The following is a 17,704-nucleotide window of genomic DNA, read 5'->3' on the forward strand; positions in this document are numbered from 1 at the left end:
TAAACATCAAAATACTACTAAATGCCATATAGAGTATTAAATGTTTTTGTGCCCCGTGAAATGGCATTATGTAAACAAAAAGAACTGAACTGTTTTGGTTTCTTACCTCCGTCTAAGCTGCGGGACATGTTGTAGCGTTTGCTGGAGGAGCGTTCGAACAACGGGGCCGGCCTGCCGATCTGAGCGCTGGCCCTGCGAGTCTGAGCCTGCGTTCTGCCGCTGTAGCGAAACTTGGATCCTAGGCTCAGGAACTTTTTTGGGGGAGCCTCTGGAGACACCAGCCTGTAACAAGTTACAAACATGCTCATTAATCAAACCACAAATAAAACACTAAGTTAAGCCGAGCACTAAAAAGCACTAAGCCTCCTACTCATCTGAATTGTCTCCAGGGAGCCCTCAGGCTGGATTTTCTACTCGAAATGACTCAAAAGACCATTTTTTTTGCTTAAAGCAGCAACTCTGAATGATGTTTAAAATACTACCAGCTTTAACACTGCTCCTAAATACAGTACATATGAGCAAACTGCAATGCTGGCATGACTGTGATCCCTCAAACTAAACTACGCCACGGAAGCATCTTGAGGATTATTTGACTTTGCTGAATCTGCCATTTTATCGTAATTAAAACTGATATTATGCAGTACAACTTTTCACAGTCAAAAATAAGTCATCTTAAATATTTTTACCTGAAAAAGGTGTGGTGCTCCACACAGACCTTCCATAGTCTTTTGGCAGCGCGATGGTTTGGGAGTTTGAAACCAATTGTGCTTTCAAACTGCTCAAACTGCAACACAAAGAAAATGCTGATTTTCCTCCACCTCTTTCATTGAAACCTTCTGCACACAGAAATGTTTCTAGTTCTTTTCATTTTTAAGCATGCAGCTTTGCGGTGCCATGTTATTTCTGCCCTAGATCTTAACATAAATCATTCATGCATCTCCAGATTCAGTGTCCCAGTTCAATATTTCATCTTTCTTACATAAAAAGCTGCGAACTCTGCAGAGCAAACCCAGATTATGAAAGATATCTTTGACAGCCAAATAGTGCTGAATTATGAATTACAGCTCAAAGATATCTTGTATGTGTTATTATTGGATCATTCTTTTCATCTCAACGTAAAAAGAAATTCAGTGTTCAGTGTTTAGAGTCATCATAAATCTGTAATGTACCTGGAACAAAATGTGGTTCAGTTTCTTTTTTTTAACATTTTGCACAAAATACTTATGCTGTCAGCGTTAAAAGTAAATAAATAAATAAATAAATACACAAATAGACCATGCTGGTGTCACTTTTTAAAAAAAAAGCATTTGAAATAAATTTATCTAGAGAGTTTTGTTTATTTTGATTCATCTGGTTTTTGCTTTATCACAAAAATGTCTGTCGTTTGAAACACCCGAGGGCTTTTAATTTGAAGAGGTGACAAACAACTGTGAGGTGGTGTTAACAGTGTAATTAATTTTAACAAACACAAAATGGTAACTGACATACGATAAACTCAAAGAGTTATGAAATAACATCTGCTTTAAAAACAAGCATTTTTTTTAAATAAAAATCTGCTTTCTGCAGCTGAGATAAAGAAAAATAAAGCCTCTGCTCTGTAAGATCACAGCAAATATAACATGACAGCTACTGTTCTTACCTCGCCGGGACGGATTTTGATATAAAAGTTGTTCCTCTTGTAGGAGATTTTGAGGATTTTGGGCCAGGCGAATCTGTTAATCCGCAACCTGTCTCTATAGATGAGGAGACCACTTGCACAAACTCCCAGCATTATCTCCACAGCCTCAGAGTCCTGAAAACAAAACACAGCAAGAAATGACAAAAATTACATGTAACTCACAACAATTTGAAAAAAAAAAAAAACACTAACAAACACTGTTTTCGTTCTAAAAAATCTTTCATAAAAATAAATTATTTGCTTTTTTATTTACAGGAGATGGTCAGGCGCCATGGCACAGCAGGAAGTAGAAATAAAAAAAAGGTGATAATAAGAGGGGTTTGAGCAGGCAGAGAGACGATGAAAACAGGCATGAGTTTTTCTAATCTCCTCTACGGACACGGTGCTGATGCTGAATAAAGACTGAAAACGGTGTCAACTGACAAAAGCAAAAGTGAAGTTTAGGGAAAATTTTGCTCTTCACTGCACAAAGCGTGAAATGACCAGAAGAAAACTAATGAAGAAAAAGCACTAATCCAAAGCAGAAAAAAATCAGTCTCAGGTGATGAATGGGATGTTGAAAATGACAACTCTATATTTAACCATGCACATGTAGAAAAGACACTCACTCAGTTGGTGTAAAGCACATGGAAGCAGCCTCTTACCTCTCCCTCAGCTGGAGCCAAGCTTTCATAGAGATTCCCTACCAACTTTTGCGTTTAATAAGAGAGGAGAGAAGACAAAAGAGGATGCTCTTCTGATATGTACAGATTTTCTTGTGCATCAAAACTATGACTCACAGAAGCAACAGAGGCCTATTCAGTTTGATCAAAGCCGCTTCCTCATKTCTGTCATCTCGTCCATTCGGATCTGGGAGGGCAATATCCTCCCCATCGCTCACATCTAGGCTCGTTTTGACTTTCAAAGCACTTTTGATGAGCGATTTATATCAGAGAGACTGATGAGTGTAATTTAGTTGTTTTTTTTTTTTTTACGGTGACAGCGCTCTCTTTCCTGGCAGTGTTATGATGGCGCATTTGATGGCGGCGCAACAAAAAAACAGACAAGTCAAGCTGGGCTCCAGATCTGCAAACCCACAGAGACAGCGGTGAGAAGATGTGAGTCAATCAGTGGAGCAGCATGTTAAAACTGAGGCATCACCGAGCAGCCATGATGTTCGTGAAGCAGCATTTGGTGGGAAGCGACTGCATGACTGAAAAATGTTTAAGATCTCATACAGAAGATACACAAGTTTACAAAGTTCTGATACAAATACAAAATGTAAGAAACAGGTAATATTTTTTTTTCTGTGACAAATTCTAGATTTGGGGCTATTTTTTTCTTGATAACATAACCTCTAGTAAAATAGTTCTCAACTTTGAGACCTTTCTCAAAAGCTCACAGAGCACGAGTCCATTCTTCACTGCACAAACCCAGTCTTCAACAAAGTTTGTATCAAATCCACGAAATTAAACATTTATATTTTAATTTATGTTCATGAGTTTGTAAAGAGAATAAATCAGAGTCGTTGACTTTCCCTAATGAAAACAAGCATGTGCACGTTCCCGAGTCAATCATTATTCAGTGCAAAGATGCTCTTCATGCACAATTTGAAGTTCAGAACTGAGCAACTTCAAACAACAATGTGTGCGTGCATCTTCACATCCATTTATTCGACACGTGAGCATGCTTTGTGAGGAAATTAGATGCCAAAACAATTTCCAGGTTCGAGGATGTGGAGTGTTTTATTCAGTGTGTAAAAGAAACTATTTCCAGGAAAACTCAGTCGTTTTATCAATAAAAAATATATATATCAAAAAAATCAAATAAAACTAATAACAATTGACTAAACTCATGTTTTAAGTCTTCCTTCCAATAAATATTGCCTACCTGTCGTAAAGCTCTGCACCTTCTAACATAAACAATCTCATTTCCTGCAATAAGTTTTGAAGCTAAAGGTGGTGGTCATTTTGTTAACAAAAGGAACAGCGAAGTTGATTATTCTAAAATGATTGTGTGTAATGTTTCACAGATTATTCCTCCTGTATGTGTGTGTTGTTGTTGCTCTCTGTGTGTATATCTAAGCTTAGCAGTCATTCAGGCTAAATCTGATGAATTGTCATATTAAGCCCAGTGATCAGCATCATGTGTGCAGAGTTATGATGATGTTGATTTGTTATTTTAACAGTAGCTGCTATAACCTTCAGTTCTGGCTTTGCTAACTCGTAAGTGCGCTCATTCCACCACCTGGCCTGGATGCTATACTGACAAATACCTGTATGTTTGTATTTATTAACATAAATAGTTTTAAAATTGCATATGGAGTTAATTAGTTGCAGTTTGTTACCTTAGCGTGATGAAGGTCGACACCATACATGGACAGCTTTTTGGCATTTTCCAAGAAATGCATCTCTGCTACAGCTGGTGTCATCCCCCTAAATCAGAAAATTCAGACACAAAAAGATGCATTTTTGCAAACTTTCCACACAAATTTTACTTGCAACATTAAAAAGCTTCAATATATATTTTAAACAGAGAGGATTGGTAGTTTTGTTTAGGAGTAAACTATTTAAACCTCCACTTGGTAACAAAAATGCATCTTTTTATTCAATAGATTTTTGTTTTTACACTCAAACAGCTTCAATCCTCTGGATCAAACATCACAAAAATCATTCATTTCTAAAATATATGTACATTTTTTTATCTCTTAAACTGTCTTCATTGCTTTAATCTGTGTACTTAGTTTAACAAACACTAACTTGTATGTTTTGTGGAGCTCCATGACTTTCTCCTCAAGTTCTTTAGTCTGGTTGGGCGCGAGGCGCAGTTCGCTGATGTAATCGCTGCCCATTTCTTCAGGATCGTAGTCTCCCAGTTCAGACTGCACCGTGTAGGAGCCGAGCAGCGTGTGGGTGGCAAACGAGCAAGGCAGGCGACCCGAAACGATATCATCCCTCAGCTGCAAGCACAGGTAGTATCTGCAGGAGGGATGGACAGAAGGAAAACAGTTACAAGGTCTAACAGCCAACATGTGTTTATATGTCTGATTTAGTTTTCTGGTCTGTTTATTCAATGCATTTTGTTGAATATCAATCTAAAAGCTGCCCAATATTTTCTAGCACACTTGTGTTTTTCTTTTCCATTTCAAACCAACATTCTGAAGAACTTGAGCAAACATCTGCAGGTAAATTCATAAACAAACTTAATAAACATCCTCTCACCTGGTGATGTCTTCAGTCAGCTGTGAGGGGTCTGGGGGGTAAAACTTCACACTGAAAGCAAAGTTCCAGGGACCAGCTGAGAGGTAAAAACAAAGTATAATTATTGAAATGTTGATTTTCTCCACTTTGCTTCTGCAATTTAACTGGATTATCCAACATACCTCTGATCTGCTTCTTCATCTCTTTGGTAGGGTCCAACCAGTTCTGCACAAACAATCATTAAATGTCAGACAATTAATCAACTACAGCCTTAAATGAAAGGTCAATATCAGCGTCGTCTTTAAAAACTGGATTGTGTATAACATTAATCACTGAAAACTGTCACCTAATTAGCTCCTTTGCTGGTTAATCATAGTGCAGTTTCACAAATAAGTAAATAAATATTTATTAAGCTCAACATACTGAACGTTTTTTCACTTTACCTTCTGATTCTCTACGTCTCGGTGCGTGATGCCAAAGTAGTCCTTCTCCAGTAGGTTTAGATGGTCACATACTTTGTCAAAAAGCACGTGGCCCTTGGCTCGTTTCTGTGGTGAAAACAAAACAAAAAACACCTTAAAAACACAAAACAAAACAGCACGACAGCTGTGCAATCTAACTAAGCATCATGGGATTGCCAGGCACCCTCTCGCCCTCCTCTTCACCTAATTGTCTTAAGATAATAAAATCAAAATGAGCTCAAACCTGATTTTAGCAAAGTAATGACAGAAAATCCAATTTTCATGAACAAACCCAGCAGCACCAGCTGTTGTCTTTTCTGCAAAAAAATATTTCTCAAGGTATTTGAGCCACAATCGATCAAAGCTGGATTGATTTTCTCTACTTTAAACCTTGGAGAATAATTCTTATTTTTTTTAGCTCAAGGTGAGCATTAGCAACATGAATGTTGTACAAATTGATTGAACATCTGAGTGCTGGCTGTCACGAGCTGCAGCCCACATGATAAAACCTGACTTCAAGGATTCGTTTGGCTCAGCTCTGAGCGGATATTTCAGGTCAGAGTTGGCACAAACACCGAGGCCAGCTCCTCAGATCTGAATCGGGTGAAACCCACTGCTGTGGATGATTCAAGCAGAAGGAGTCACAACACGTTAACACATTAGTCTCACACTTGCATGCAGGCAAAACAAGGGCACAGATGCTCTGCACATTCAGTCAGGATGAAACTGTCTGAGGCAGAAATACAGACTCTGAGTTTTAGACGTTCACACAGACAGAATTACATTTTAAAAGATAAAACTTGTTAATATATGCGAGGAGTTTAACGCAGCCATAAAGCTGCGGGGAGTTAATCCTTCTTGGACATCTCTGAGGGAGTTAGCACAGACTGATGTTGCTTCAGTGCAGAACTAAAAACTGGCTTTATGAACACAAACAAAAAGCACTAAACCTCATGGATCAGTCAAGTACACTGCTCAAAAAAATAAAGGGAACACTTAAACAACGCACGCTAACTCCCGATCTTAATCGATGAAATATTCGCATTGAGCACTTTGTTCTGTACAGAGTTGAATGTGCTTCACAAAAGTTTGATTTACTTGGACTTAGCGTGCGTTGTTTAAGTGTTCCCTTTATTTTTTGAGCAGTGTACATATAAGATAAGATTATACAAGCAAGGCAAATAAGCAGTTTACTGATCATATGCCTTCACCAGGTTTGTTTAGGAGAAGGAAAACAACAGTAAACTGGAAGGTAAACTGATCTCAAATCAGAAGAGGAACATCAATTATAATCAATTTAGTCTAAATTTAGAAAGTAAACAAGAGCTGTTGCAACAGAGTCTGGGGACTGGCAGTAATCCTGTTAGCAAACTGATACTTGTACACTCAAACATGTAAGAAAACACTTTCATTATTTATCCGAGCACTTTTTCTTACCACCTCTGTTTACCAATCGTAAATTAAGAAATATATTTTCATCAAAGTCCCAGATTTTGTTTTGTTCGACCAACAAGTTATAAACAAAAAGCATTTTCTCAACGAGAAAACAGGAGAGAGAACGCAGACTAATAATGAAATATTTTATCTGCCTGCTTAAAAAACAAATCAGCTGTAGAATCAACAGAGATCTGTTCTGATGTGGGATTTTAATTTTCTTCTAATAAAACCTTCCAGCCTCAGGAGTGAAGTCAGGGGAGGTTCAGCAGCTCTGTGTCACAGAAAATAATGGGAAATGATTATCACGAACTGGTTCCCACAGGAGGAAATTGAGTTGAGCTGGAAAACTACAAGGTCAGGGGGATAAAAAGTGTCAAGCCTCAGCTTCGTGGACCAGTTTGAGGCCGGATGGACGAGGACAATTATCTGAAATGTCAAAAAAGTTCAGGAGTGTGATTTATTTCTGAAACAAGGGCTGAGGAGAGGGACTAACTGTCGTGATTCTGTTTAGAGGCTCCAACACTTTTACAACAAAAAGCTATTTTTCTTGTGAGCTCAATTTAATAACATTGCTTCTGAATGTTGGACACATTAAAACTCATTATCAGTATAATTATTACACTCGAGGGCGCACAGCTCTGGGAAAAAAACTGACATAGCAAAACAATCTGTGTGATAAATGCTTCTTTTGTTCAAGCGAAGTGAACTTTGAAACAGAAAAACTGCTACATGAAGAGGTTTTCCTCTCCTCACCCTGAGAACACTTTGGAATAAATCACAAAAAGTGAAAGTCTGTTCAGGTTACAACAATTAAATGTTTATGGGTGAAGCATTTTCCTCTGTGAACGTTTTTTATCTGTGTTTCTAAGTTTAAGCAAAAAGTGTTGCAGAAGAACAAATTCAGCTGATTATTTTTTCCCTTGAAATTCATCTTTATTCTCACAGTTCAGGAAGTAAACTAAAGCGCAAATTTTAAAATTAACAAAAAACATCATGTCTAAAAAAAGGCACACAAGCTGTTTTTTTTAATTACGGTGAAAACAAACAGAACTCTGCAGTAAACTGTGACTCACCTCCACGCTGACCGTGAAGTCGGAGCCGTCCAGCAGAGTGACCTTACACTGCATGATCTTCACCTTCTTCACTCCTCTCAAAGGAGATTTTGACAGACGGCTGGTGGACGACCTGTGGGACTCCTGATCTTCTTCCTTCTGCTAAATAAAAATACAATAAAATAAAAAAATTAGAACAAAATAGTGGTTCACTTCAGCTTGTCTAAGTGGTACCTGATTACATTTATGGAGAAAATCCAATTTTCCACTCGGCTGAAAACAAAGCCCTTTCTGACAGACTGCATGCTGAAAAAGAAGCTGTGACACATTTTTCTTCTCACTCAAAAACATGGATTTAATGTTACGCCCGCTTTCATTTCTTATCTTGTCCGTTAGGTTAAATCCGTCACGTTGCTGCTAATCTAATGAAACTCCCATGAACCAGCTCAGTGTGTCCACTCATTTAAAAGCAGTGCTCAACCACAGAAGAAAAATACTTTAGGGAGGTTAAACAGTTAAACTAAGCACGTGATTAGGAGTTTACATTTCTAAGAATCCTCTGAGGGTGTTTTGCTGTTTCATGACTGATGAGAGAAAGTGTTGCAGGTGTATGAAATCACAGTTAAACTGTTACTGAGGCCACTTTTGATGCAGGCGTGTGTGCGTCCTCAGCTGGAGTGTGTGTGTTCACAGGAAGGTCCAACACTGTTACAGTGCTGAAGAATATCTCGGTCTTGCTTCTGCAAATTCACACAACAGTGCGTCGCCCATTAGTGGCTGTTTAATGCAGCTATGAGGATTTTCGCTGGTGCAGTTTTGGCTTAAATTTAATCACCTGACTTTTAGGGCTGGGTTTTAAAAAAATCAATTTAATCGATCAGGATCAATTTTCGTTCAAATTTGGGAAAATCGATTCATAAGTCATGAGATCGATTTTTCCCCATGGATTTTGTGCGCGATGAAGCTGCGCATTTCCATGTTGTGTGTCACTCCTGGCTTGATGTAGGTTTACAGCCGGTTGATGGAGAGTGCTAACATTAGCTCCCAACAACAAGCTGTCTGGGGCAAAACAAAACAAACAAAGGAATCACTAACATTACAGCTGATTCTCAGCTGAACTTAAAGATAACAGAGGTCATGACAACTTTTGTTTGCAAAGATTTGCGCTCGGACGTGGTGGCAGAAAATGAAGCTTCGAGCAGCTCGAACCAAAACTACTGTATGTAAACATCTGACAGAAACTGTCCTCTGCATGTATAAATGTGTGAAAGACGCGAGTCTAACAAAACGTTTAGTTTTGTTACCAATATTTTTAAATTTAAAACATCTTAATGTAATTCACAGTGATGGAATTTTTGGCTTAAGTACTTTTTTTCTTTCTTTCTTCTTGTTTAGTTTTATTGAACAGAAGCTAACAGAAACGTTACAAATATACAGTTTTCATACGCTCAAAAACGTGGGCAGAAGTAAACACTTATATTATCTCATCTCTTCTCCTGTAACCTTATTCCATCACTTCTTAATGATCAAGAAAATTATTAGTTTCTTAAAAAACTAATGCATCCAACAACTCTTTCTGTTGCATTTCCTTTTTAGTTTAAACCCTTTGAAACTTGAGAAAATTTTGTTTCAAGATTAAACTCCAATTTACAAGTTTACAAGTAAAATTATGTTTATAATTTTATCAACGCACCAAGTTAGAATTAGTTTCTACTATTTACAGAATTAGTTCCTTTGAGAATGTCTTACATATAAATGTAAATGTGTTCCTGCATGAAATCCTTAACTAATTTGAAAATCAATRAAACTGAATCATGAATCGTCCTGAATCGTTGTGAATTGTGAACCGAATCGATTTGGGAAATCTGAATCGATACCCAGCCCTACTGACTTTGTCATTTCTATACAAACTAAAATTGAGACAAATCTTTAAATGTTAGAACAGAGTAACGTGTAGAAGAACTGAAACTAAATGCAATCTAAAGCCTCTAAAACACCGACCTGATGTGAAGAAACAGCCTAATAAAATAGAAACTATCGAACAAGATAAAGTGTTTGTTTTTAAATGTGTTGAAGTTTTTCTGTTTCCTCCTATTTTCCAAATGAAAGAAAGGAGCTCTGAATGAAAGAGAAGTTTTACTTGAAGTCGACCGATGGGGGCTCTAACAATGGAGGACACTGAAGTCACGTCACTGTTTCCCCCCTACGATTTCCATTTTATGACAAAGAGACGATTCATTCAGAGGGAATAACGCTGAGACGTTTTCTTGAATCTGAACAGATCAACTCAGTAAAGTGGAGAAACAATGAATATGAATCTTTTTTTATCTGTTAGCAAAATAAGCAGGTATATGTGTCAGATGAGTCATAAGGAGGCTGACCTGTTCTTTCCTGGCGGGGGTGCTGTGCCCGGCAGCGGCTGGGAGCTGCTCCGGGTGGTTCTGGGGTGAGGTGGGCTGGGCTGCTGCTTTAGCTTTCCCCTTCCCTGTCTCCTTTTTCTCCTGGGGCTGCTTGGCCTCCGAGTCTGCGCCTGATTCAGTCGTCATGGTAAATCACACTGTAGCGGAGGAAAGAGGAAAATACGATGAGTCAGACGGCTCGTTATGAACTGATTTAAAGCCCACCCTTTTGTGCAGTGATGAGCTCCCATCTGATGCAAATACACAGATGGTTAAAGATTGTTTGACAGCAGAGTAAAAACTAATACAAGTGGCTCAAGTCTCTTGGCTCAGTAATCATAGTGATGACAGCAGCTGCTTGGTCTGCTGGAATCATGGAATCAACAAATGATAAAACAGATGTGTTCACTCTTATTCTGGCAGAATGGATTAAAATACAGAAAACAGTGATGCAAGCCTTAAGTGAAATATAAATAATTTAAGTGTTACATAATCAGAAAAGTAAAAAAATGAACAAGAATCAGTAAATATTTGTTTTAAAACATGTCTCATTCATCTACAGACATTCAGGTCAGCCTATCTAAAAAGCTGTTAGCTCATTAATTTAGTTGTTAGTTCAGATTATTAGGCTGATTAGGGGGAAATTAGCTGACAGAGCGTACTAATCAGTTCATTAATCAAATTAAAATGTCAACCGGCTTTTTTATTGTCTTATGCAGCAGAGCTTTACAATCTTTAAGGAAAAGAAAAGAAACAAACAACGAAACCAAACAGAACAGAGATAAACCATTTAAGTTTTCATTATTTAATGATAAATTGTGTTGACTGTAAAGAAAAAAGGATGCATTTGATTTTGGACAAATGTAACTGATAAAACAATTCAGTGATTTAGTTTGCTAACTGAGTTAATATGTTTTAATCAATTGTTGAATTAGAAAATGTTTAAAAGTAGTTAAAAAGGAGACCCTTATTGCTTAAATCCTCATCAACTGTTCACAAAAAACCCCAAAAACTTTAAATCAGGGTTTTTTTGGGGGTATTTTTCTAAATTATCATTTAGTTAGTTGAGAGATAATGACTACTTATTAAAACTAAAAGATTAATTAATAAAAGTGATAAAGTTGTCCTGTCTCTACATCTCTGTGTATTTCAGTTTTTTATTCAGRAAAAACAAACAGCAGCGACAGATGGGACATAAACTTGACGATGAGGAAATGTGTTTCATGAAGCTGACAGGATGGTCAGATCTCACGTAGAGCCTGACACGCGGGGTTTTTAGGGGGTGTGTTTATGTGACAGCACACACTGCATCTCTGTTGAGGTTTGTAGTACGAATGCCTATCATTCTGCTGRGGGCCTGTTTCTCCCTCAGCTCTATTTATAGGCACGTGTTTACTGTGAGGTGAAAGGATCTCTGCGTTCTGGCCGTGGCTGTTCCAATCAACAAACACGTCGGAGCGAACGTCGACAATGTTGACTCAAAAAAGAAAACTTSCCTCCACAAGAGAAGGTTTGGACTCTAATTAATTTTTGGTTAAATAATTAGCTTTAGAGGCGCAGGGAAATTTTAACTTGACATGAGCAGCTTGCTTGAATCCCACTGGAATCATTATAAAAAAGGATTAAATACTTTTGAATTAAACTTGGTCAAGCTGCAAAAAGAGTAAAAAAAAACACTTCAGCAGCAAGTTGCTAGGTGTTAAATCAAAATAATGTCGACCCAAAGCAGCAATAAATCTGGCCTCAGGGAAGTGAGGAGCAGAGGTTTCAAGGTCCAAAGGTCAAAGAACGCAGCATGCTAATCAGACTCTTCACAACCTCGGGGGCAATAAAACCAATAAAGATGACCGAAGRTAGATTACAAACTTCACTAGAAACAATGTGAGCAAATCAATGAGTCACAAGACTCACATRCCAACCCTGACTTTCAAATGAAATTCAAGTGAGGAAAAGGATTTCTAAAAAAACAAAACAAAACAAAACAAAAAATCACTAGGCTGAACTCGGGGCAAAAATCCTGTAAAAACCTGTGATGTGTCTTTGTTGTGTCGTGTGTGGCAGACGTGAGCTGTGGGTCAGTAATCCGCTGACAGAAGATGGCCACAGACAACCTCTGCGTTGCTTAACCCCTCGTGAAAAAAGGGAACTATGGACGGATGGGGAGCAGAGGAACATATCAGCACCATAGAAATTGAGGAAGAATACGTTCAGTCACTGGTGACAGGCACGCTTCACTGGGCCACAAAACAGCCCAAACACTGGCCTCGTGTGTGGCCTTCACTGCGCACTGGCACATACATGAAGCATTCAAAAAGCTGCATTCACAACTCATTTAATGCTGCAGATTACTGCACACACACTGTTGTTTGACTCTGTAAGAAGACAAAATAGAGCTATGTTAATTTAATCATCTGTGGTAAAAAATAAAACAACAAAATACCCAACATTTCAGGTCATGTAATGTCCTGCACTGGGGGGTTTGGCAAAATTTATATACTTAATAAATCCAAACCCCTCTGGACCCCTYACTGAATATTACAATACTTCATTTTCAGCCAATATGTTATGAAATATGTTGAATCAAATTTTCTTAGTTTAAAAGGCAGAAGAACAATTTTTGTGGTAAAAGTTGTTTAAAGAACAAACTTTTCCTTACAATGCAAGTAAAAAAAGTGCTTAAATTCAATGAAGCAACCTTGAATAACCAACACCAAAGGACATGAGACACAAATGAAAAGAAATTAAGTCAAAATGCAAAACGTGTGATTGTAGAAGAATTAAGAGCAATAAATCAAAAGTAATTAATTTTGAAATGACCTTGTGAATCTCTCACATGGTTGGCACAAACATTTTGTATCATTGTTGCTTCAGTTCACTGAGATTTGTGGGCATTTCTAAGAAATGCTCTCTAATAGTCCTGCCTCGACATTGTAGTCAGGCGATGAGGAGTCTGTTCTTTTCAACAGTCTTTCTGTTGAACATTTGCATTTATGATTATTATCATGGGACTTAACTTGACTCAAAAATACTTCAGTATACAAAAGGTTGACTAAATGAACCCTAAACGTCAGGATTGTGCAGCTGCAAAACAACCCCAAAGCATTCAGCTTTACARCAGCGTGTTCGTCAGCTGTGATTTGTTTGTGCTGACATAATTAGTTTGGTTTTCACCAAACACTGAGTTATTCATTATGGTCAAACATCTTCAATTAGGTCTTGTTTGCTCAAAGAATGTAATTTCAAAAGACTGAGGTTTGCTCAGATTGCAAACTCAAGCTGTCCTGCCATGGTTTTATTAGTGAGAAGGGGGTTTTCTCCCAGCAATCCTTCGAACTGAGGCCTGCAGAGACTGGGATGTTGCTGGATTTTATCATCTTAAACTGACAGCTGCAACCATGACAATCCAACAGGAAGTAGGAAGAACATCACAGCGAATTTACAGTGACTCAGAAGCACGTGTCAGCTGTCTGCCCCCTGAACACACCAATGAAATCACATTCAGTTAGCATACTCATGTCTAAACTAAAAGGGCAGCTGTGCTTTATCAGTGTGAAGCTCCATGACATAGTTGGTCACTGACTCTAAATGCTGTGTCCGTGCACGTAAACCTCCATTTTAAGGTCCACTTGTGATTGTTCTGCACACTGTGAAGAGCGGCCTGTGCACACTGAATCATACACATTTATGGGCGGATGGAAGGGCCTGCCATCTGTGCTGAGCTGAGTGCCATTAGCCAGACTACATCACAGCTGGGCCCACCTCTGACCCCTCCAGCCCCCCGCACCAACAATCCTGCTGGGGGCTTATGAAGCCTACGTGGACGGGAATACTTGTAGTTTTTTCTGACACACTAAGACCCATCCTGAACAAGCCTGAAGTCCACTGAGCCCCCTCTGCGTGGCTGCGGGGCTGACAGCTGTCAGACACAACGCAGATACAGTAACAGGACACCATATGGCTGATCTGCCCACTAAAACATGACACCTCCGCTGAGGGGCCTCAATTATCCAGATTCCAGTTTCACAAATGCATTCCTATATTGTGTTTATAAATAAGGCAGTTTTCTAATATTCTGTTTTCTATTGTTTATTTTTGGATTTAAGCCTACAAAGGTTTGCTGTTTACTTTTATTGGATTTAATTTTATCAAGAAAGTATTCAGCTAATAAATCAATCAAAAACTAAAGTTGATTTCAGCCAGAAAACTTTTTAAACAACAAAAACAAAGAAAACAGGACAGCATCAAACAAAAATGTGACCCTGCAGCAAATCAGAGGTGACAGGCAACAGCAGTGTAATACAGGTAAAAGTGTCTTTGTCTAAATAACATTTTAAGAAACAATTTTAGTTAGAATATATTTGGGGTAATCTGTTAACTGATAATTGATTAAACTAGCTGTTTAGCAACAGGCCAGCGACAATACTTAAAGCCTTGTTACTTCTTTAAGATTTTAATACTATTTATCATAAGATAAAGTAGTTTTGTTCATTTAATTGTTGTTGACATGTTTTATTTAAATATGAACTTCTTTAAAACTAGATGACAAGGTAGTTTTAGACTGAGCCCTAACAGACTGAACAGAATTTGGGGAAGGCAGCCCGATCACATGAAGGTGACTCCAAGCCAAAAACATTTTTGCTGATGAGGCCATAAATCCCGTCGGCTCGCCTTGCTGCGTTTACATTCTTAGCATTACTGCTTTTTGCAGCAAGACATTTAGGGATCAGACAACCGGCCAGCCCCACTTGACACACAGTGAACGTCGAATATTCCAGTTATCACTTAGTTAACTAAACGGCTGTTTTGACAGAGGAGAAAATCTTTGTTGATGTGAAAGATTAGAGGTAAATCTTTGGATATTAATGAGGAGGCAATAACTTCCAACACAGGAGCTGAGACAGGCCAGAAGGTGTTAGGCATTTCATAAGATTAGCTACAAGTAATCTGTAAATCAGAGGTGACCTCATTACTAATACCGTCTGTTAGCCTGAATAATAAAGGGGTAAAATAAAGCTTTTAGGACCTCAGCTGGGACAACACAACAGGCAGCACTTAAACACCACCTCAGGAGTTATAATTTAATCTCAAAACATTAGATAACATTTAATTAGCATTTCATTTGAAAGTATCCAAACAAGAACTTGTTACTATACATTTATTACTATCAGTCTTTAAGATTGTTACAAAAATCTTAGTACATCTTTAAAGCTATACCAGTAAAAACACATAACTTTAAAATGATGTTTTTATGTTTCTAACACAATTTCGACAACTTTAAATATTTTTTTCGGGGTAATGTAATTCAAACTCATTAGCGTTTTTGTAAAAATCGCATTAGAAACTAGCAAAAGTTTCTTGCCTTTGTTTACAGCTAAATGTGTCGATCAGTTTCAGATTATTTTAGCCCCATTTTTTCCCTCTAACACTCTCCACTGCTCAACATACTTCCTCAAAATGACTCTTTCTGTTGACTCGTCCTCACAGCTTTTAGTCGCTTCTGACTCAGTTTACATCTGGGGAGTATTTTACAGACTCAGGATCTGTTGCATGTTTGTCTGAAGTGTATCATCAATGTTCAAACGTAAACAAACGACTCATTATTGTTGGCAACAAAACCATGACTTTGCAGATTTTGCCTTTTAATTACAAATTATGCTGTAAACTTTTAGTAACGAATGTGCATATTTAGTTATTTTTAATCATAGGTGATACACAAACAACATTCTAATCAAAAATGATTTTTTTTCGTATTTGGACACTTAAAAAGGCTTTAACCTTACAAAAGAAAGGTTAAAGCCTAAAGGTTAAAGGTTAAAGCCTATTWAAAAAACTTAAAATGCTCCAATATTACATATTATATGATTACATGARTCATGCCTCATACAAAACTACTGCTGCAGTTCTGGATCTCAATATATGTCAAGTTTTTTAAATTATTATTAAAGGAAGAAAGGCCAAAAGACAACACACCCTCTTATTAAAAGAGAAAATGAAGCTATGACAAGGAGTTCATCCTCTGAGGGTAAAACACAACAAGGCCCAGGTTATTTCTGTCCTCTTCTACTGCAACAGCAGCTTCTGGTGCATTTTAATCAAAGTGTCCAGTCAGAGCCCAGCCGCTGCATGTCGAGCCTCAGAGGATGGATGGGAAAGATGCTAAAAGAGGATCTGGACCGAGCCATCCTCCCCTCTAACCACGCCTACCGCACTGCAGATCAAAAACACCCGAGTCTGAAGCTTTAACCTGCGATAATCCAACACTTTAATCCTTCATCTGTCTGCAAACACAGCCGTCTTATAGTGACTCAGCAGCGTCCTGAAATCATGTGGAAATCAGCGTATAAAGAGAAGGAAAAACGTTTGTTTTTTTCCTCCACTTTGCAGCTTGAAACTTGAGCACGTTTGCTTCACCTTAAAACGGTTCGCTCATTTTTCAACATTTTGCCCCCCCTCCGTCCTTCCTGCAACGAAATAACAACCAAAGCGGCCCATCCAGCAAAACCAGGGCTGAACAGCTCAACCACAGCCGGGCTATGAAGCGCATGACTCGGGTTTTTGACCCCCCGAAAAAAAAAAAAAGAGCCACGTCCACTCGACTGTTTCCGCCACAATGAACACACGGGAAAAAAAAAAAAAAAAAAAAAAAAAAAGATTTTTTTGTCATCGATCTCGGCTGCTGACGAGCCGATCAGAACCAGAGCAGACGCAACCCGGAGGATCAGAAAGCAACAAAACAAGAATCATGAAGAGGTTCGTTACCAGACGGGTCCGTCCTCGTTCAGCTGGTTCTCCGAGCAGCTCTCGGAGCGGGCTCCTGTTTCCTGCTCTGCTGCAGTTCCCCTCTTTCACCAGCCTGTCTCTGTGCTGGGCAGCTCAGGGAGCAGGAGTGTGGTACAACAGGACAGCCGGGGCATTATTTCAGCAGAACACCCCCCCGCTCCTTTCCTCCTCCCCCAATTCAAACAGACAGCAGGGGCAATTAATGGCACAGYGTCTGTTTCTACAGCGAGGACAGGCAGCTCGAGTCGTGTCTGCTTAATGTGACTGAATTCTGCTGAKTCAGGAGGAGGGATGGAGCACTGCATCTGTCAAGATCAACTTAAAGGCTCATATTTTCAAACTATCAAATCAAATCTATATCAAAGTGCACTTCCAGAGAGACAAACTGATACAGTATGTAAACAAAACATTGGACAAGAACATGTTTTGGTGTGAATCAGCTGCTAAGACATGAAGCAAGGTGATGAGAACATTATTAAAAACTTCTGTTAGACCCATAAGTTTAAACCCATTTCCAGTCTTAATAAGCGTGGTAGCATCCAGTCAAATTTTGCTTACAAATGTTTAATTAAAATATAACATCAATGTGAGGAAAATGGGTCTTGTTTATTACTTCATAACTATGAAATTAGTTCATTTAATTAACTTTGGGATCATTTTATTGCATTCACTTTATTGTTTTAAACAACATAATCTAATCTGAACACTTTCAGATAAC

At 38.4% G+C, this 17,704-nt stretch overlaps 1 protein-coding gene across 16 annotated transcripts in view; it reads right to left on the bottom strand.

The window, feature by feature from the left end:
• LOC106534525 (protein 4.1) overlaps positions 1-17,156 on the bottom strand; it is a 38,361-nt gene extending 21,205 nt beyond the window's left edge. For 3 of the 16 annotated variants that reach the window (XM_014031185.1, XM_014031189.1, XM_014031182.1), the window contains exons 1-12: positions 16,966-17,155; positions 10,189-10,364; positions 7,829-7,969; positions 5,301-5,405; positions 5,040-5,082; positions 4,879-4,954; positions 4,417-4,635; positions 4,005-4,092; positions 2,323-2,367; positions 1,640-1,792; positions 687-784; positions 107-282 (exon numbers count right to left, since the gene is read on the bottom strand). In XM_014031185.1, the coding sequence (XP_013886639.1) occupies positions 107-282; positions 687-784; positions 1,640-1,792; positions 2,323-2,367; positions 4,005-4,092; positions 4,417-4,635; positions 4,879-4,954; positions 5,040-5,082; positions 5,301-5,405; positions 7,829-7,969; positions 10,189-10,353 (1,309 nt within the window). In that variant the 5' untranslated portion in view covers positions 10,354-10,364; positions 16,966-17,155. Of the gene's footprint in view, positions 1-106; positions 283-686; positions 785-1,639; positions 1,793-2,322; positions 2,368-4,004; positions 4,093-4,416; positions 4,636-4,878; positions 4,955-5,039; positions 5,083-5,300; positions 5,406-7,828; positions 7,970-10,188; positions 10,365-16,965 lie in introns of all 16 variants that reach the window. The other 13 variants (XM_014031190.1, XM_014031187.1, XM_014031184.1 and 10 more) reach the window with 8 other exon arrangements.
• Between the last annotated feature and the right edge of the window lie 548 nt (positions 17,157-17,704).

Source organism: Austrofundulus limnaeus, unplaced genomic scaffold (genome assembly GCF_001266775.1).
Source record: "Austrofundulus limnaeus strain Quisiro unplaced genomic scaffold, Austrofundulus_limnaeus-1.0 Scaffold1198, whole genome shotgun sequence".
Lineage (NCBI taxonomy): Eukaryota > Metazoa > Chordata > Actinopteri > Cyprinodontiformes > Rivulidae > Austrofundulus > Austrofundulus limnaeus.